The following is a 21,164-nucleotide window of genomic DNA, read 5'->3' as shown; positions in this document are numbered from 1 at the left end:
GTGTTTCTAACCCTGGGGTCCTCAAGAGCTGCTTTCCCTCCTACCCCAGGAAAGAGCCCCCATCACCTTGGAGTGGCCCCATGTGCCCAGGCCATTGGACCATTTCAGGTCTCAGGTGTCCAGCATTGCCCTGGCAACCTCGCCTTCAGTGAGGAAGAGCATCCCCAAATCCTCTTCCTGGGTCTCAGATAGCTTCACGGAGAGCTGATTTACACTCTGCTGCTCAAACCTCCTGCCATTTGTTCCACTTTCAGGGTCAGGTAAGGAGAGATGCAATGCAGCGTAAGAGGGAGAGATTCACAAATGCAGAAGACTCAGAAACCAAGGTGCGTGACTGGTTACATTATTTTCAAATAAGAGAGGCCTATAATGTGGACAGGAAAACTGGCTTCCAGGTGGAAAAATCGAAGCTGGAAACAGAATTATTAGAACCCAGGGTTAAGGTATTGTCGAGAATGTATAACTTGCTGCTGAAATGGAATACTGAGGATGAAACGGTCAAATCTGCTATGATAAAATGGGCACAAGATATTGGTCATAATATTATGTTCGCTGACTGGGAACGGTTGTGGACCACCGGTTTGAAATTTACGGCATGTAATGCCTTAAGAGAGAATATTATGAAAATGATGTATAGGTGGTACATGACCCCAGTCAAGCTTGCAAAAATCTATCATTTGCCCGATAATAAATGTTGGAAATGTAAAGAGGTTGAAGCTACATTCTTTCACCTTTGGTGGACGTGCCCAAGGATTAAGGCTTTCTGGGAGATGATTTATAATGAAATGAAAAAGATGTTTAAATACACTTTCCTAAAGAAACCAGAGGCCTTTCTCCTGGGCATGGTCGGCCAATTGGTGTTAAAGAAGGATAGAACTTTTTTTATGTATGCTACTGCAGCAGCAAAAATACTCATCGCAAAACACTGGAAGACACAGGATCTACCCACCTTGGAAGAATGGCAGATACAAGTAATAGACTATATGGAACTGGCAGAAATGACCGGCAGAATCCGAGATCAAGGAGAAGAGTTGGTGGAAGAAGACTGGAAGAAGTTCAAAGTTTATCTACAAAATCATTGTAAAATTTATGAGTGCTAAGGGCAGTGTAAATGAAATGATGGGGATCCAGTGATTAGGATAAGGAAGAGTATAAAGGGAAAGATAAAGGATAAAACGAATTTGAATGAGCTTGCTGAAAAAACTTTTAAAGTGGAATACAAGAAGGGAAGGCGGGAGGAAGTAAGGAAAATAAGGTTTTGAAGACTATTAGAATGAACCAGAGTTTTCTTTTAATGTTTCTTTTATTATTATGTTGAATCTTTTGTATGTTTTTGTTTTTATGTTTTTTGATATTGTTTGTATTTCTGATGTCTGTTGTCTTGAAGTTTGCTATATTTTGTGAAACTTAATAAATATCATTTAAAAAAAAAAAGAAGAAGAAGAAGACTCAGAAACCATGCCTAATACATTCTACAAGGTTAATGACAGTTAACGTGGAGCATTATTGAGACAGCAAAGTCTGCTTTCTTGCTTCCCTCCCGGCCACCAGGAAGGCTCCATGACGAACCCTCACCAGTCTTGGTTGCATTCAACCATAATTTTCCTCCCCTCCAGCCATCATCTCCCAGCTTGTTTCCTTGCCCTAACCAGGTCTAACTCTGCGCTGAAGAAGAAGCCTTTTCTTTTCTCGGCCCTCCATCTTCCTTATTTATTTATTTGTTTGTTTATTTATTGCGTGAGTCAGGTTTCCGTTTTCACTGTTTGTGTATTTTTATGTCTGTCTACGTGCAGCCAGTCCTCAGGGACCCCCAGGGAGGAGGATCGTGGCCTTGAGGGCATGGGGCCAATGGAGCTCGTCCTGTCGGGGCTCACTTGTGGGGCGATGGCTGTGCCGGTGGGCAGGCTGCCCCACTTGGCTCTGTCAGGGTGAGCACCAGTAATTCAAGCTACAGCAATCGTCTTCTGTTGTGATGCTGAGTTCCAACGCTCCGATGTGTTGCAGGAACCCCCCCACCCCAATCATTCTGTTTGTATAAACTTCACACACACACACACACACGCCACATTTCTGTTATAAATTCATAGAAAAATAGAAAATCAATCATACATCGGATTTGCACTGTTTCATTTTATTTTTACTCCATATGACAAGAACTAACAAAGGAGGGTGACTTAGTCCTGGTCAGCCATAATCCCTTCACTGTCTCAGCACATACACAGGAGCCCTGCCCATACCAACCCTGATGATCCCAGACAGAAGACAATCAAGATCACAAAGAACTTGCATATGGGAGTGGATTCAACATGGACTGAAACAAAGGACAATGATCAGATCTTCCCTCAGGGGGCAGGAAACTGTGGGGAGGGGGGAAAGGAGGAACCAGCCAGGTGACAAGACACTCAAGTTACCACCAACTCCTCCCTCAGCCCCTCCTTTCTGTAATGTATGCCTCCCTCAACCCCTCCTTTCTGTAATGTATGCATGATGTTTCTGGGGGTGGGCTAGACCTAGAGGAGGGGAATTTCAAAAGTTTTTATAAGACCTTGCACACTATTCTTCTGGGTCTTTTCCTCTCTCCTGCACGTGAGGGGAATACCCTGTTGCAACAGTTCAATAAAGGCCAAGCCTACAGGCTGCTGTTTTGCTCCAAGTTATCCTGGTTGGTGTCTTTGTTTTGTCCAAGGGAGCCCTCGGATTTTTCCGGTAACAGTTTGGCGACCATGCTCAGGGACACTTGGTTCTCCTGCAAAGGTGAGAGGGGAGATAGAGGGGATCGGGCGCCACTGGGCAACCTTAGCCCAGGGATCCTTCTTCCTCTCCCTGCCTCCTCTTTGCGGGCGGTAATCAATCGTCACCAAAAGCCCAACCGGGGGGAGCAAAGGCGAGGTCAAGCCGGCTAAGGGGAAAGGATCCCGGGATCCGCGGGGGACATCTTCAAACGTGAGTATGGTTTGAAGTAAATACATTGGGAGGGGGGTGGAGAAGCAGCGTCCTCACGACAGCCAGACTTTCCTTCTTTCATTTCCGACGTTCCCTCTCGGGGTCGGCCAGGAACGTTCAGCTTTATCCTTTTCTCCCCCGACCCTCCCCTTTCGGAAAGTGGCCAGGGAGGTCGCGGAACTTTACTGTCTGACGTTCCCCCTCGGGGTCGTCCAGGAACGCCAAAACCTTTCCCTTTCTCTCCCCCCAATTTCTTACGCGGAACGTGTCCGGGGAAATTGTGGTACTTTTACTGTTTTCCGACGTTCCCCCTCGGGGTCGTCCAGGAACGTCTTAATCTCTCTATCCCTTTTCTCCCCCGTTTTCCGTCTTGGAATTGAGTCCGGGAAAGCGTGGCTCTTTACCGTTTTTCTCTGACGTCCCTCTCTCGGAGTCGTCCAGAGGCGTCCTTCAAAGCACTCTCTCTCTCCTCTCTCTCTCTCCTCTTTCCCTTTCTCTCCCCCCAATTTCTTACGCGGAACGTGTCCGGGGAAATTGTGGTACTTTTACTGTTTTCCGACGTTCCCCCTCGGGGTCGTCCAGGAACGTCTTAATCTCTCTATCCCTTTTCTCCCCCGTTTTCCGTCTTGGAATTGAGTCCGGGAAAGCGTGGCTCTTTACTGTTTTTCTCTGATGTCCCTCTCTCGGAGTCGTCCAGAGGCATCCTTCAAAGCTCTCTCTCTCTCTCTCTCTCTCTCTCTCTCTCCTCTAATTATGCAAACAAAGCTGCCCCTCCTGCCTGGCGACCTTTGTTAGGGATGATCCGGGTACGTGAGAACGCAAGGTTGTTTGTTTCCTTTCCAAACCTTCATTTTCTCGGGCCTTAATCTGGCATTGCACTGCGCAAGCGTCCAGTAGGGGTTCCGAACTTAGTCTCAAAGGCTAGGCAGGAGGCTGTCGTGGAGGGTAGAGGGGGAAATTGTCTTGTAAACAGCGCTGAGGTAAGGAATTCTGGGCAGAGAGACCCGTGGTTTAGTTTCCGGGCAGAGAGACCCGTGGTTTGAGTTTCCGGGCAGAGGGACCCGTGGTTTGAGTTTCCGGGCAGAGACCCGTGGTTTGAGTTCCCGGGCAGAGAGAGACCCGTGGTTTGAGTTTCAGGTTCAGGTTTGAGATTTCCAGAAATTAATTCGTGGTTTATAGATAAGTAGGAATTGTGTTAGTCAAGGGTACTTTGAGTACTGAAAGGATCTTTTATCTGTCCCCCCTTTCTTTCCCATTGCCCCTCTTCCCTTGTGTGTGTGCGTCCACTCTTTCTGTCTTTAGCGTACTTCGTTAACGAAAAAAAAAGAAGAAAAAAGCCTAATAATAACATATGAGAGAATGGGAGCTCACTAAACACCCTAACTGGACTCCTCCTGGCAACAAAGCTTCCTTGAAGCCTTTTTGCCCCAGAGAGGATTCTAATATGCCCCTCCAGCTTGTCATCTCCAATTGGGAAAAAAAAAAATAAAAAAAAAAAAATAAAGGGGCAAAATGGTCTTTCCAAGTACAAAGTATGAGACCATTGTAACTTTTAGTGGGTGGCTTAGGCCCACCACCTGGAACCCAGGGCACAGTGGCCACCCCAGGGATCCTTTAACAAAATCAGGGTTTGAACCCTTAGGGAGAGCTGAACACATCAAATTTGGGTTGTTAAACTATAACCTAAAGCTAGAACATGAAACCGTAAACTTAATGGTGCTCAGAAGGCAGTAGATATAATAACAGCCCAGCCTGAGAGCCCATGCATTTGAGATCTTAGTTTCTCAAAAAAAAAAAAAAAAAGATAAGAGATGTACTCAAAGATTTGGAAATATTTAAAGGGTTTGTGTTTACATTGGCTCCGGCATCCACAGACTGTTCTTAAATGCACATAGTTTTTAAATTGCAAGCATGCTTCGAAATTTTAAATCTAAGGAAGCCATGTTGGGCCTCATCAATCTTAAACAGGACCAAAAATAAATAAATAAATAAAAAATCATTAGAATGAAGTGCGCAAATGTTTGTTCTTTGAGAGAGGCTCCAAGGAGTCTTCCTCTGAGTAGCTTGAGTGAGGAGCATGATTTTAAGTTGATGGTAGATAATGTTTTGTTGCAACTTTTAAGCTTGTGAGTCTACATCTGTGTTCCAGTCTTTTTTCTAGTATTTTGAAATGTGCTGTGAAGAAACTAATGTTTCTGCTGCAAAAGCCTAGTAGAGCCAACTGCTCTCTCAAGCTAAAATGCAGTGTGTGTATTTCATAAGTATATGCCTATGAAAATGTGTCCTTTCTAAGAAAATTGGTATTAAATGTAGAGGCTTCCATGGCCAGCGAAATTGTCTATCTGAGTCCAGTCCTGATATCAGTCTCTATAAGACTTCCTGGCCTCTTTTCTTAGAAAATGCCCCCCTTGTTTCATTCTGTCTCTTTCAGGGTTTTTTTTTCCTTCTTCTTACTTCTGTGCTAGGTAAATTTACTCCCAAGTAAGCTTCCTTTAAAGGAAACTGCAAGGGGGGGGCATAGATTAGGCTTACTATTCCTCTGCAAGTTCAGGAAAAACTCACTTTTGTATTCCTTTTAAATCAAATCTATGGCTGTTTTAACTATGTTTTATAAGAGATCCTCTCCCTCTTAGGAAAAATGTTCACTTCAATCTTCCTTTAAAGATAATTTCTCTAGGAACTTGAAGGAAGCAAACTCACTCAAACTATCTCAAGATCTGCTAAAACGGTTCTGTGTAAAGTTGGCTACTTTTCTTTTTCTCTTCCTTAGTACATGATACGAGCATAGATGTTTCCTTTCCCAGTTGAAAATCTGTACTTAAATGTATATGTCCTTTTGGTAGTGCAAATCTTGCTTTGAAATCTTGCTATGAACACTGTATTTAGGGTTGGACTAGATGACCCAAGGGTCCCTTTTAGCTCTCCCAGTTTGTGGCTGTGTGGAGGGCCATGTGTCTGCAAGCATGTGATGAGTTGAAATTCAGCCCAACTTTGCTCTTTGTTTTTCTTTAAAAAAGGTGAGAGGTAAAAAATCCGTGATGTTTTGAAGCAGAACTGGTAATTTCAAGCATTTGAGTAATTACAGTGTTTATCATTTTCTCTACTATTAAAAATAAAAATAAAAAATCAAACTTCAAAGTCAATTCAAAGTTTAAGCACATAAAATACATGAGTCTTGACCATTTATCCTGTAAATAAAGGGCAGCAAAATTTGTCTGCAAATGGTAAGGCTGAAATGACTGAGAATGTTAAAAAAAAAAAATCCTATGTTGAAAAAAAAAAAAATCCTATAAATTCTGACTCTCTGGCCATTTTTTCCCATATATAAGGGCGTGGCATTGTTCCGCGAATTGCCAGAGGGATATTAGCCCTTTCCTGTACATAAAGGAAGCAATCCCTTTTGCTTGGGCTGCAATTGCTAGCTTTTGTGAATACTTAAATTGCTGAGTTTCTCTTTTTTGTTTTAAAATCTAACCCTATTTTTAAAATCTACTCCTTACCCTTCATTCCCTTTATTCAAATGGTAATTTAGCCAAAGGTTTCAACATTTTCAATAGTATAAAAGGTTTGCTGAGACATGAACTCTGCACATGCACAGAGGCTAGATCAGCAAAAAAAAAAAAGGGGGGGGGAAGAGATAGAGAGAGGAAGGAGGGGGAACTGTAGGAGCTTGGGCTGAAGGGGGAAATTTATCCTTATGTAAAACTTGGAGCCACTGAGGGAAATCGCCCTTAATGTTGGAGCCACTGAGGGAAATCACCCTTAATGTGTCTTTTGCTCCAGGGGCTTCGTAAGACAAAAGGTGTTAAGTACTGGACCATCAAAGTCAAGAGGTTGCCAAGTTTCAAATCTTAACATGATTAACATGCCAAATTCTTTTCACAGGTAAATATCAAAGCACTCCCCCCCCCAAGGGATTTAAATCACAGACTTTGTGTGCATTTTAGGAACAGCATTTCCTCACAGGCTTCTCACATGAAATAATTTTTCCCTTTTAACAGGATATGTGAACCCCGATAACAAAGTGTTTGTCCCTTCTTTTCTCCCACAGCAACTTTCTTTCCTGTTCTGTGAAACAAGTCTGAATCCCTGCTGTATTAGTGACTTCCATCTCTTTGTGGCTTTGACGCTTTAAGTTACAAATAATCTCTTTTCATTTATTTAATCAGTTTTTCCATGATGTCTATGAAATTAATCGAAGCACAACCAAACATTGTTTGTGGAATGGTATTTGTTTACCTTTTTGCCTGAGTATTATTATTTTTGGTTCCTCATAGGTCATTGTGTGTGTGTTTTACTTTGGGGACATGTCCATCACATATTGAAAGTCATTTTAAGCCCTTTTCCATTGTTTTCTCATTCTTTCGGTCCAGTAGTAATCTGTGGTTTTGATAATATCTTTGTATTATTTAATAATAATTCTTTTCTAAATCTGATGTCTTTGTGTCAAGTCTGTTTTCATCTGACTGGTAATCTAATTTTTGGCTTTCTTTTTTATTTTTTTAACCTTTGTTGTATTTTTACAGTCCTCTTTCTATACATGTGGAGTAATTTTTAATTTAATAATATGAAAAAAACAACAACAACAACAAAACTAAGCGAAGGAAAGCAAACCAACTTAGCAGATAATAACAGTAATTATATGGAAATGTGATAATAATATTGAAATGAATAAAATGCTTAATCCGCAAAGATTTTTATTATTTGCAGCTTCCCATGGAAACTGAAGGACATCCTTTTTCCCTTTTGCCCCTTCCCCTTACTAACTCCTGTCTTTTTAAGTCTCCAAAACCCTGCCCCTTACAGGATGTCACTTCTACAGATGTGTTACTACAGACCTATGATGAAAAAGCTTCGCCACCACCTGCAGCAACAGACACCAAAGTTTTCAAAGTGGCCACAGCTATCTCTTTCAAAGGATATAGACTGCCGGGGGAGTGGGGCTGACAAAGGGGGGAGGAGTTGAATTGCAAGGACATTCCTCACTTTTGAACCTCAAGATACATGCGTAAAAATATCACAATTGTCTCAAGATATGCAACTGATACTATTAGTTTGTTTTGTATTATGTTATTATGTAGGAATGTTGAAATGTGTCTGACAGTGTGTTATTTCCACAAATGAGGGGAATTGGGGCTATTTTTGTGGCTATTTTTGTGTGTAATTGTTTTTATGTTTAATGTCTTATTCCTTACACCCCAGTGGAGGATTCTCATACATTTTATGCTTTTTACAGATCAGGCTATTATGTAGTCCAATGTTTAGAATTAGATAAATTTATAACCACATTTAGTTATTTCACCTGGCACTCTGCCAACTTCCCTACCCATTTTAAAAATGTGCTAAAACTCACTTTACCAAGGAGAAGCTTCAGGAAGGTGTGTATGCTTTGGTTTAGCCGGAATAATCCCTTATAGAGTTAAATTGACTTATTTGGACAAGTGCCCTTTTAAGAATGGGTTTCTTTTAACAGATTGGTTTGAAAAGTTGAGAACCATGGGGCAAGAAAAATTCAAATTGGACTCAGTGTGAATTGGGCAAGTGTATCCAGGCTGCAATTAGCTTTTTGGTCCTTAATGTGCAAGTGAGCAACTTCCCATGACTGCAAGACCAGAGCCTGTAATAATAAAATCCCATAGAATGGCCAGGCAAGGACATTTCTCTCCTGACGTGCCCAAACCTGTGCCAGCTGTGGTGAGTGCCAGGCAACATGGTTAATATGAAAGCCCTAAGTGGATTCACCAGGGATTGCTACTACTGTTACACCAGGCCGGTGTGAGACCACAGAAGAGCTACCTTGACACCTGAGAACACAAAAATGGCGGGGGACAAAGCAAACTGCATTTTTCAGTCATTAGTGGACCTTCCTGCTAAATGTAAAGCATACGCCACTATTGAGAAAATATTTATTCCAAGGTGCTAACATACCACAAGTAACTGAGCAACAAAATATTGATTTTACGTGATATCCTATGTCTAACTATGAGCACTGTTACACTGTTACATTTCTATGCAAATATCCTTGAGAAATGTGACATCCAAGTCCCTTTCAGGTTCACATGGACACACGCATCTGGGAGGGAGAATAGCAGGTTACTTTAAATTGTGCGGAGAAAAGGATTGCAAAGTAGCCACCTTTGCAATCTTATCTCCGAAGGGGGGAACTGTTGCAGGAACCCCCCCACCCCAATCATTCTGTTTGTATAAACTTCACACACACACACACACACGCCACATTTCTGTTATAAATTCATAGAAAAATAGAAAATCAATCATACATCGGATTTGCACTGTTTCATTTTATTTTTACTCCATATGACAAGAACTAACAAAGGAGGGTGACTTAGTCCTGGTCAGCCATAATCCCTTCACTGTCTCAGCACATACACAGGAGCCCTGCCCATACCAACCCTGATGATCCCAGACAGAAGACAATCAAGATCACAAAGAACTTGCATATGGGAGTGGATTCAACATGGACTGAAACAAAGGACAATGATCAGATCTTCCCTCAGGGGGCAGGAAACTGTGGGGAGGGGGGAAAGGAGGAACCAGCCAGGTGACAAGACACTCAAGTTACCACCAACTCCTCCCTCAGCCCCTCCTTTCTGTAATGTATGCCTCCCTCAACCCCTCCTTTCTGTAATGTATGCATGATGTTTCTGGGGGTGGGCTAGACCTAGAGGAGGGGAATTTCAAAAGTTTTTATAAGACCTTGCACACTATTCTTCTGGGTCTTTTCCTCTCTCCTGCACGTGAGGGGAATACCCTGTTGCAACAGTTCAATAAAGGCCAAGCCTACAGGCTGCTGTTTTGCTCCAAGTTATCCTGGTTGGTGTCTTTGTTTTGTCCAAGGGAGCCCTCGGATTTTTCCGGTAACAGTTGTTCTTCAGTTAGAAGGAAAGTTTTCCTCCCCATCCACCACTCCTTCATCCGACCTGGTTTTTGCCAGACTTTGACACATGTAACCTGTTCAGACATGCAGCCTCTCAGGTGTCCAAATGATCTTCTGAGACTGACCAGAAAGCCCTGCTGATAACTCTTGGAAGTCTCCGCACCCAAGGAATCCAAGCCCTGCTGGGAAGGGAGGGAACCTTGGGAGGGATGGGGGTGAAAGTGGCAGCCCCCCCCCCCAGTGCTGAGAGACCCTCTTCCCACCAGCTGTAATTAACCGAGGTCCCTGGCAAAAAGGACAGTTTATTGAAGCGCACTTGGAGGGTGTCTCCTAGCAGCTCTCAGCCTCCTTAAGAAAGCACAGATCCCAGGATTCTTAGGAATCTCAAGTGGGTTGATCCTGCTTTGCAGATGCAGGGCAGGTGGGGGCCTGGGAGAGTGTGTTGTCTTTTTCCTTCCTTTTTGGAATTCTGGTTTATTGGGTTTTATAAACAAGGATCATAGGAGGAAGAAAGGATACAAATAAATAGACCGAGTGTTCTCTTGTCATCTGTGCATCACAAAAACCGCACAATAAGTTCATGGGAATGTCTACAACACCTGGATCATTATTAGTGTACGAGTTCTTGGTTCATGAATTGGTTTAATCAAAACCAGAAAAGGGGGAAAGACAAGGGGGAGAGCAGAGTTCACAGGTCCCAGTCCACATTTCCTGGCCCAACGCCTAGTCAGGAAGGTGCCCCCCCCCCAAATCGCCCACTGCTCCCCCTGTTGAAGGCATGCCCTCTTCCCTTCAGGGCCAGCTGAGTCTCAGGAAGCCTCCAAGGGAATGGGAAGGGACCCCTTGGTCCTCTGCCAACTTCTGTCCCCCTCCCGCAAAAGAAGCCTCTCTGGGCGGGGGCAGAGGGCGGGGCTCCTCCCCATTCATCATTTGGGGGGGGGCTGAGCTCGGGGCGCTCCGCCTTGCAAGGGTCGCAGGGAACTGAGCGGGGCTCCGAGAGAGTAGAGGAAAGGAAGGAGGGGGCGGGACCAGCCCTCCCCCCCTGCAAAAGCCCCTCCCCCTCCCCCCAGTCATTTCCTGCAAGCGGGGGAAGCGGGGGGGGGGAGGTTTCGCCTGCCTCCCGCCCCGTGCAAGGGGGCGCCTCCCGGGATGCGGTGAGTCTCCTCTCTCCCCCCCCCCCTTGGGAGAAAGGGGTCCCAGGGCTGCAGCGGGAGGGTGCATGGGGGGGGGGTCAGGGAGAGGAGGGTCCTGCCCCCCTCCTTCCTCTGCACGGTGGTCTCCCTTGGGATGCTGGGAAAAGGCAGGCAAAGAACCCCCTTTCAGGTTGAGGAAAAGATGGGCAGAGATTGCAGCCAGGTGGAAACTTTCTGAGCAGCTCCCCTTGCCAGACTTCTGGGTCCTTGCAACTCCCAGAATGGCCCAGGAGTGGTTTGGGTCCTGGAAACACCTGTCTCTGGGGTCAGAGGCCTTGGGAAAGAGGGGCGGGTGCGGGGGGGGGGGCTCTGTGGGGAGGGTATGCTCCAGCCCAGGAACTCCCACCAGGATGCCCTTTCTGGGGCTGCCCAGCCCCCCCCCCTCTGCCAGCCTCCCCACCCCAGAGGGTCTGAAGGGAAGGAGGCGGTTCTTCAGATATGTGGGGGGGGTCTAAGTGAACCCTCATGGGAGCCCCCTCCATTGAATGGACAACCAATGCAGCTGTTTTAAAACCAGAATGTTGTGATTTTTAGCTGGTGATATACTGTATTACGATGTTGAAAACCAGGCATCGCCCAGCCCTAAAAAAGATGCCAGACTCATTAGAAAGGGTACTTGATGATGCCGTCAATATTATTTTTTAAAAAACACCTTGAACTTTGAATTATAGGATTTTAATAAAATAAGAATGATAATAAGATCAATGTTATAACAGAAAGACAAATTCCTTTGTAGGATTTGCTAGCCGCTTTAATAAGGACACACAGAACTTAGCAGAAGGCCAAGGGGTTCCTTTCGATATCTTGGAGGCTTCCTGAGAACACAGATGGATGAGCAAGACTCAGCTGGCCCAGAAGCAGGAAGGGGCCATGTCATCAAAACCGAGAGCAGTGGGGGATTCTGGGAAAGCTCTGTGAAGAAGATCCTGGGTGAGGAGAACACCCTCCACTCTGATATGAAGAGCCAGCGGTTCAGGCAGTTCTGCTACCAGGAGGCCAAAGGACCCCGAGAGGTTTGCAGCCAGCTCCACCACCTTTGCCATCAGTGGCTGAAGCCAGAAAGGCACACGAAAGCTCAGATGCTGGACCTGGTGGTCTTGGAGCAGTTCCTGGCTGTCCTTCCACCAGAGATGGAGAGCTGGGTGAGGGAATGCGGAGCGGAGACCAGTTCCCAGGCGGTGGCCCTGGCCGAAGGATTCCTCCTGAGTCAGGCAGAGGAGAGGAAGCAGGCAGAGCAGCAGGTGAGAGAGACTTTTCTATGAATACCCCCTAGGGGCTCTGAACAGAAGGGAGAGTATCCTGAAATCCTCTACTAAGCTTTCGGAAAGCATCCCCAAATGGTTTTCCCTTCCTCGTTCCTTTTCTAATATTTCTCTCCATCCTCTGTTCTGAATCCTTGTTGCTCTTTCAGGGAAAGATTATCTTTGCAGAAATGGGCCTGGATTCTTCTGAGGCAGAGAAGACTCCGTTGGTCAGGAGAGACAGGCCAATAGGTAAGGAGGAAGGAGATTTTTCTCCCTTTGGTTGCATGTTATGGATTTAGGAACTAATCTGTGGGTTCCTTTCATCTTTTGGGGGAAGACACTTGGGGCGAAGAGAAGGCCCTCTGCCTGGTTCTCTGTAGCTTTATTCCTCGCAGTGAGGGAACTGCCAGAAGGCCCTTGGAGCTGGACCTCAGTGTCCGGGCTGAACGATTGGTGTGGAGATGCTCCTTCAGGTCTACTGGGCTGAGGCTGTTTAGGGCTTCAAAGGTCAATACCAACATGCTGAATTGTGCTTGGAAACATACTAGGAGCCAGTGTAGGTCTTTCAGCACCAGTGTTATATGGTCCCAGCAGCTGCTCCCAGTCACCAGTCTGGTAGCCTCCTTCTGGCTTAGTTTCTGAGTCACCTTCAGAGGTACCCGCGCATAGAGCGCACCATCTGTAGTTAGAGGTGCACTGCTTCAGCTCTAAGAGAAGCATGTGCTAATGGCCCCTTTGTCTCTCACAGGTGACAGAATGATGCTGACAAGACCTCTTCTTCCATCTTTGCCTGGAGGCAGAGGAGAAACATCAGCTCTGGAACCAGATCAGGTAGGGAGAAGGAGCATTGCGGGCAAGGAGGCTATGAGATGGGGCATCCAGCATTTTCTCTCCTCCTTCTCTTGACTCCTATCAAAACTGCCCTATACAGAGGCTTAAAATGCCAAGCAAAAACTTTACGTGCTGAGAATGATGAACAACCACCTTACCTTAACTAACATTTTCATATTATTTATCATATATATATATATATATATATATATATATATATATATTCATTTATTCATTTATTTATTTATTTATTTATAAGTTTACCATTTAATGCTAAAATAGGCTTCCAAACAGTTGCCTAAAATAGGCTTCCAAACCATAAAAAACTGTGGCCAGAATTCACCTCACAAGTCCCATCTGTTGCACTATAGGGCTTTCCCCCTCCAGAACAGTAGACAGGGAGAGGAAAGGGGGGAATGTTCAGCAGAGAGAAGGATATGAAGAACACCAGGTGGAGTTCCACCCATTTACACAAAGATGAATACCCATAATTAAAATACACAATAAAACAATCCCATTAAAACCGTAGGGCAACAAACAGACACAAAACAGCAGCACAATGTGTAGAAGATGATCTTTCTGCTGTCTGAGAGCAAGACTTTTCTCTTCTTCTTTTAGGGTCTAGTCTGCTTTGAAGATATAGCTGTTCATTTCGCAGACGAGGAGTGGGCGTTGCTGGATCCTGACCAGAGAGCTCTGCATAAGGAAGTTATGGAGGAGAATGGTGGGATCATGAACTCTCTCAGTAAGGCTCCCTGTTGGATCATGATATGTCTTTCGGAATTTAAGATCCCTTGGGAAGAATCTGGGAGAGGAGGAGACTTAGTCAGTTGTGGGAAGGCAGGGCCTTCAGTCCCCACAACTGGCTCATAGGGGCCAGACCCAGAGGGAAGTATTGCTGTGCTCACTAGGCCTGGCACTTCTGAGCAGCCTGTTGCTTCTCATAAAGAGTTAACTTCACTTACTCCGTGTGATTTATTGCTGCCCCACTCCTGACACTCAGATTCCAATACGTATGTTCATTAATGCCTGTCAACAAAAGCAGTGAAGTCTGTTGTAAGGCCTTACAATTAATTCCCTTCAGTTCTTCCCGTGTCCCAAGCATTAATTAGCAAAGTTCAATAACCGAGGGCTGTGTTTCACCCTTTGGCTGTGATCCGTTTCTTTCTTTGTTGCAGATGCTGATGAATCAGAGATTAAGAACCAGGGAGACCATGACCATGTCTACGCCATGGAGAAGCCATGTCAATATTCTGAGTGTAGAGAGAACGTCAGTCAAAGCTCCCATTCCACTTCCCTCCGAAGAAATCCATTGGGGAATAAATCCTATCAATGCTTGGAATGTGGAAAGAGCTTCACCTGGAAAAAATATCTCACTTCCCATCAAACAATTCATACAGGGGAGAAACCATTTCAGTGCTTTGAATGTGGGAAAAACTTCGCCTGGAAGAAAAGTTTCACAGCCCATCAACGGATTCATACAGGGGAGAAGCCATATCAGTGTTTGGAATGCGGAAAGAGTTTCACCTGGAAGAAAAGTCTCACTTCCCATCAAATAATTCATACAGGGAAGAAACCATATCAGTGTATGGAAAGTGAAAAGAGTTTCAGTCGGAAAAAGATTTTCACTTCCCATCAAAAAATTCATACAGGGGAGAAACCATATCAGTGCATGGAATGTGAAAAGAGTTTCAACTGGAGGGAAAGTTTCACTTCCCATCAAAGAATTCATACAGGGGAGAAACCATATCAGTGCATGGAATGTGGGAAGAGTTTCAGGCGGAAAAAGATTCTCACAATACATCAAAGAATTCATACAGGGGAGAAACCATATCAGTGCATGGAATGTGAGAAGAGCTTCACCCAGAAGTTCTATCTCATAGTCCATGGAAGAATTCATACAGGGGAGAAGCCATATCAGTGTATGGAATGTGGGAAGAGTTTCAGTCGGAAAGATAGTCTCACTTCCCACGAAAGGGTTCATACAGTGGAAAAATCATATAACTGTTTGGAATGTGGGAAGAGTTTCAGTCGGAAAAAGAATCTCATGGCCCATCAAATGATTCATCCAGGGAATAGACCATATCAGTGCTTGGAATGTGGGAAGAGGTTCTTTCGGAGTGCCCATCTCACAACCCATCAAATAAGTCATACAGGGGAGAAACCATATCAGTGCTTGGAATGTGGGAAGAGCTTCAGTCGGAAGTTCAATCTCACAGTCCATGAAAGAATTCATACAGGAGAGAAACCATATCAGTGCATGGAATGTGGACAGAGTTTCACCTGGAAGAATGGTCTTACTTCCCATCAAAGGATTCATACAGGGGAGAAACCATATCAGTGCTTGGAATGTGGAAAGAGCTTCACCCAGAAGGAAAGTCTCACTTCCCATCAAAGGATTCATACAGGGGAGAAACCATATCAGTGCTTGGAATGTGAGAAGACTTTCAGTCGGAAAGATGGTCTCACTTCTCATGAAAGAATTCATACAGGGAAGAAACCATATCAGTGTATGGAATGTGAAAAGAGTTTCAGTCGGAAAAAGATTTTCATTGCCCATCAAAGAATTCATACAGGGGAGAAACCATATCAGTGCATGGAATGTGGGAAGAGTTTCAGTCGGAAAAAGGATCTCACAACACATCAAAGAATTCATACAGGGGAGAAACCATATCAGTGCATGGAATGTGGGAAGAGTTTCAGTCGGAAAAAGGTTCTCACAACACATCAAAGAATTCATACAGGGGAGAAACCATATCAATGCTTCGAATGTGGAAAGAGTTTCACCCAGAAGTTCCATCTCATAGTCCATGAAAGAATTCATACAGGGGAGAAGCCATATCAGTGTATGGAATGTGGGAAGAGTTTCAGTCGGAAAAAGGTTCTCACAACACATCAAAGAATTCATACAGGGGAAAAACAATATCAATGCTTGGAATGTGGTCAGAGCTTCGGTCAGAAGACCAGTCTCATAGGCCATCAAAGATGTCACAGTGGGAAGAAACCAGACAATGGCTGTATATGAATTTAATTTTCAGAGACTTTGATTAATATGTTCCACCTAGACCCTGAGTTCCACTTCTGAAGGCCTTCTGCCAGTTCCCTGATTGTGGGAAGTGAGGTTACATGGAACAAGGCAGGGGGCCTTTTTGATAGTGTCAACCTCCTTGTGGAACTCCCTCTTGTTAGATGTTAAGAAAATAAACAGCTATCTGACTTTTAGATAAGGAAGTTTTTAATGTTTGTTAGTTTTACTATTGTTTCATGAATTGTTAGAAATAATAACAATAATGGTAATGGCTTTATAGGTCAAAACCTTTGAATTGAGTGTGGAAGCTAATTGGCAGCCAGTTCAGTTGGGCCAGGATCATTAATGCCGGTCAAAATAGGTCGTAAACACTGTAATAAGTAGAGGTCCCTCTAATTAGGAGAGACAGAACTGGGCAGAAGACTAAAGGGATTCCTTCCTTCTGTTCTCTTGGAAGCTTCCTGAGAGCCCAGATGGATGAGCCAGACTCAGCTGGCCCAGAAGCAGGAAGAGGCCATGCCATCCAAACTGGGAGGAGTGGGGGGTTGATTCCGGGCCGTGTCTAGCCCTCCTAGAAGGGAAGTGACCTTGCCAAATGTGATGGCAACTGAAGGGACTTCTGTGAGATGAATCTGCCTGTTTGCTCATGCCTTTTGGTGCTTTTGGTCAAGGAAGGGATTTAGAACTGTGGTTGACTGAGTACAATTTTCACACCAGGCTAGGGGGGGGGTTTCTAACCCTGGAGTCCTCAAGAGCTGCTCTCCGTCCTACCCCAGGAAATAGCCCCCATCACCTTGGAGTGGCCCCATGTGCCCAGGCCATTAGACCATTTCAGGTCCCAGGTGTCCAGCATTGCCCTGGCAACCTCGCCTTCAGTGAGGAAGAGCATCCCCAAATCCTCTTCTTAGGATTCTAAAGTGGGTTGATCCTGCTTTGCAGATGCCTTGCATATTGGGATCTGGGAGGGCGTGTTGTCTTTTGATGTTGCCATCAAAACTGGGGGCCGTGGGGAATTCTGAGAAAGCTCTGTGCGGAAGATCCTTGGTGAGAAGGACATTCTCTGCTCAGATGTGCAGATCCAGCAGTTCAGGCAGTTTTCTGCTACCAGGAGGCCAAAGGACCCCGAGAAGACTGCAGCCAACTCCACCACCTTTGCCATTAGTAAAGTACCATTGGTACTTCATGAACTGGGGTAGGATAACTTTCCCTCAGAGGCCTTATTTCACTTCAGATAACTCTTCAATGTGAACCTACATCTAATGTGGAAAGATCTGTAGCCTGAGCAAAGACTCTTGACAATGGGTAGTCAAACTAAGGCCTGGTGGCCGGATTTGGCCCAATTGCCTTCTAAATCTGGTCCAAGGGAATCAGTGTTTTTACACAAGTAGAATGTGTGCTTTTATTTAAAATGCATCTCTGGGTTATTTGTGGGGCATAGGAATTCTTCATTTCTTCCCCCAGAATATAGTCCAGCTCCCCACAAGGTCTGAGGTACAGTGGACCAGCTCCCTGCTGGAAAAAATTGCTGACCCCTGCTTTTGACCAAAGGACTCCTGCTGGAGACAAACTATTTACATTCATTGCATGAGAAATTGGCCTGTGGTCATTGCCCCGGACCCTGATAATTCTACCCCCTCCTCTTGTACTGTTCTTTATGTTAGATTCAGTAAACAGAGACATCCATAGACAAATACTCATTGCATTGCGAACAGCAAATCGTTGAACCTTGTCATTAAACTTGACCAACCTCCTTGTTTTCTGCGGCTTCCCTGTGAAGTACCTGGTAAAAACGTGTGTTGTTTCGTCATTGAGCGTTCTTGCCTGTCATCTTTTAAGACTTAAATTTGAATCAGTAGAGCACTGAAAAGGCTTTTGTTACGGCAAAATCTGGGTGTGAGGCTGCTCTGCCACCCAGCTCATCGGACTAAGTCCGTGGGTCCCTGCGGAGGAAAATGAGCTCAGCCGGAGACAGGAGCAAACTGCAGAAGATCCAAGTTTATTGCGCAACAGGTTCAAGGCGAGATTGAACAGTGAGAAAGGGGTGACATGAGTTTTTGAAACTCCCTCCATGTCCCAGAATACAGTGCAAAACACGTCATGAATACATTAAAGAGAGGTTTGGTTACACAGATTACATCATGAATATATTAAAGGGAGGTTGGGTTACACAGATTATATCATGAATATATTAAAGGGAGGTTTGGTTACACAGATTAACATATGGAGGAGGGAGGGGGGAATATGCAGAGGTGGAGATATGCGCAGATAAACACTTCCTGGGGATGAGAAAACAATGGTCCCAAATATGCTTAGTCTGCTACCTGACATTGCCTGGAGGAAAGGCTGATCAGAGCGATTTGACAGGATTAGGGTCTTAACACCTTGCTTGAGGGATTATGCTGGACAGGGGAGGTGTGATGGAGTCCTAGAGAAATTGAGCAAACTGGCACGTTGATTTTCTATGAATTTTATAGATTTTAGTCCCTTTTGACATTGACAATTGGAAATAAATTGATATATTGTAGCGAAGAAGAAGGTGAAGAAGACATGCCCCCCCCCCTTCCGTATCAGTCCCCCATTCGGAGATAGATTTGCATTAAAGTTCTGTAAGAACTTGCAAATCTTTTCTCCGCACCCTAAATCTCGGTGAAGGTAGGGGTGCCGTGTGAGTGGGAATAGGCCCTAATGGAAAAGGAGGTGGGTTGAGCAGGGCAGCAAAGGAGGGAGCAACACAGACCAATACAATGTACATGCGTGTTATAGATATGCGCTAACTAATAACTTAGTATCTACCGTACCAGATGTGTGGGTTTATGCAAACCTGAAAGGGACTTGCAAATCATGCCTCTTAAGGCCATTTGCAAGTATAGTAGTGCAGATAGCTGGATATAGGATATCGCATAAAGGACCACTATTTTGTTCAATAGTGGTCTATGCTTTACATTTAGCAGGAAGGTCCACTACTGACTGAGGAAAAAAAATGCAGTTTGCTTTCCCCCCCGCCATTTTTGTGTTCTCAGGTGTCAAGGTAGCTCTTCTGTGGTCTCACAGTAGTGGCAATCCCTGGTGAATCCACTTAGGGCTTTCATATTAACCATGTTGCCTGGCACTCACCACAGCTGCCACAGGTTTGGACACGTCCTGAGGGAAATGTCCTTGCCTTGGCCTTCCTATGGGGTTTTATTATTGTAGGCTCAGGTCTTGCAGTCATGGGAAGTTGCTCACTTGCACTTTAAGGACCAAAAGCTAATTGCAGCCTGGATACACTTGCCCAATTCAAACTGAGTCCAATTTGAATTTATCTTTCCCCATGGTTCTCAACTCTTCAAACCAATCTGTTAAAAGAAAAATATTCTTAAAAGGGGCACTTGTCGAAATAAGTCAATTTAACTGTATAAGGGATCATTCCTGCTAAACCAAAGCATATCCACCTTCATGTATCTTAGAAGCTTCTCCTTGGTAAAGTGAGTTTTAGCACATTTTTAAAATGGGTAGGGAAGTTGGCAGAGTGCCAGGTGAAACAACGAAATATGGTTATAAATTTATCTAAGTCTAAACATTGGACTACATAATAGCCTGATCTGTTAAAAGGCATAAAATGTATGAGGATCCTCCACTGGGGTGTAAGGAATAAGACATTAGACATAAAACACTTACACACAAAAATAGCCACAAAAATAGCCCCCCCATTTGTGGAAATGACACACTGTCAGACACATTTCAACATTCCTACGTAATAACACATAATACAAAACAAACTAATTAAATATCAGTTGCATATCTTGAGACAATTGGGATATTTTATGTATGTATCTTGAGGTTCAAAAGTCAGAAAATGTCCTTGTAATTCAACTCCACCCCCCTTTGTCAGCCCCACTCCCCCGGCAGTCTATATCCTTTGAAAGAGATAGCTGTGGCCACTTTGAAAACTTTGGTGTCTTCTGTTGTGGTGGCGAAGCTTTTCATTGGATCTGTAGTAACACACTTGTAGAAGTGATATCCTGTAAGGGCAGGGTGGACTTAAAAGACACAGTTAAATAATAATAAAACACACACACACACACACACACACACACACAATGACCTATGAGGAACCAAAATAAATAAATGCTAAGACACAGAATTTTAAGAAATCTGAAGTAATAATGAAAATAAAAGAGTGTTTCTTGATGTGACAACATTGGCTAGAATGTTAATAGCAAAATACTGGAAAATGACTTAATGGCAATTTAAAGTTGTGCAAGTACCTTGAACTAGCCAAATGACAGAATTAATAAGAAATGCTCAGGCAAAAGGTAAACAAATACCATTCCACAAACAATGTTTGGTTATGCTTCGATTAATTTCATAGACCATGGAAAAACGGATTAAATAAATGGAAACAGATTATTTGTAACTTTAAAAGTGTCAAAGCCACAAAGAGATGGAAGTCACTAATACAGCAGGGATTTCACAGAACAGAAAGAAAGTTGTTGTGGGAGGAAAAAGGGACAAACACTTTGTTATCGGGGTTCGCATATCCTGTTAAAAGGGAAAATTATTTCATGTGAGAAACCTGTCAGGAAATGCTGTTCCTAAAATGCACACAAACAAAGTCTGTGATTTAAATCCCATTGAGGGGTGGAATGCTTTGATATTTACCTGTGAAAAGAATTTGGCATGTTAAGATTTCAAACTTGGGACACATTAAGGGTGATTTCTCTCAATGGTTCCAAGTTTTACATAAACCTCCTCTCCCCCCCTCTACAGTTCCCCCTCCTTCCTCTCTCTCTCTTCTTTTCCTATCTTTTTTTTTTTTTAGCTGATCTAGTCTCTGTGCATGTGTGGAGTTCATGTCTCAGCAAACCTTTTATACTATTGAAATGTCGCATCTTTTGGCAAAATTAGAATTTGAATAAGGGAAGGGTAAGGAGTAGATTTTAAAAGAGGGTTAGATTTAAAACAAAAAAGAGAAACTCAGCAATTGAAGTATTCACCAACAAAAGCTAGCAATTTCAGCCCAAGCAAAGCGACTGCTTCCTTTATGTACA

The 21,164-nt window shown here is 44.0% G+C and overlaps 1 protein-coding gene and 1 long non-coding RNA gene across 2 annotated transcripts; both read left to right on the top strand.

Annotated features, from left to right (window-relative positions):
* The first annotated feature begins 3,953 nt into the window (after window positions 1–3,953).
* On the top strand, window positions 3,954–4,910 carry LOC307199596. The gene is made up of 2 exons (XR_013832095.1): window positions 3,954–4,015; window positions 4,075–4,910. It is a non-coding gene; the product is annotated as an uncharacterized lncRNA (long non-coding RNA).
* A 5,966-nt stretch (window positions 4,911–10,876) lies between these two features.
* LOC307199079 (uncharacterized protein) lies at window positions 10,877–16,333 on the top strand. Its single transcript, XM_079946689.1, has 6 exons — window positions 10,877–10,992; window positions 11,768–12,272; window positions 12,443–12,524; window positions 13,024–13,106; window positions 13,725–13,851; window positions 14,285–16,333. Exons 2-6 carry the CDS (start codon window positions 11,859–11,861, stop codon window positions 16,129–16,131), a joined length of 2,553 nt encoding a protein of 850 aa, XP_079802815.1. The 5' UTR covers window positions 10,877–10,992; window positions 11,768–11,858; the 3' UTR covers window positions 16,132–16,333.
* The last annotated feature ends 4,831 nt before the right edge of the window (window positions 16,334–21,164 follow it).

The sequence above is a fragment of the Podarcis cretensis genome, assembly GCF_951804945.1.
Source record: "Podarcis cretensis genome assembly, chromosome: 12".
In the NCBI taxonomy this organism is placed as follows: Eukaryota; Metazoa; Chordata; class Lepidosauria; order Squamata; family Lacertidae; genus Podarcis; species Podarcis cretensis.
Note: the sequence above shows the minus strand (reverse complement) of the source record. Positions and strands in the feature narration are given on the sequence as shown.

Bases quoted from the DNA above. Each gene is read 5' to 3' on its own strand.
- LOC307199079 (XM_079946689.1), top strand. From the start codon at position 11,859: ATGGATGAGCAAGACTCAGCTGGCCCAGAAGCAGGAAGGGGCCATGTC. The intron at 12,273-12,442 runs GTGAGAGAGACT...TTGCTCTTTCAG, and splicing joins GGAAGCAGGCAGAGCAGCAG to GGAAAGATTATCTTTGCAGA. The intron at 13,107-13,724 runs GTAGGGAGAAGG...TTCTTCTTTTAG, and splicing joins CAGCTCTGGAACCAGATCAG to GGTCTAGTCTGCTTTGAAGA.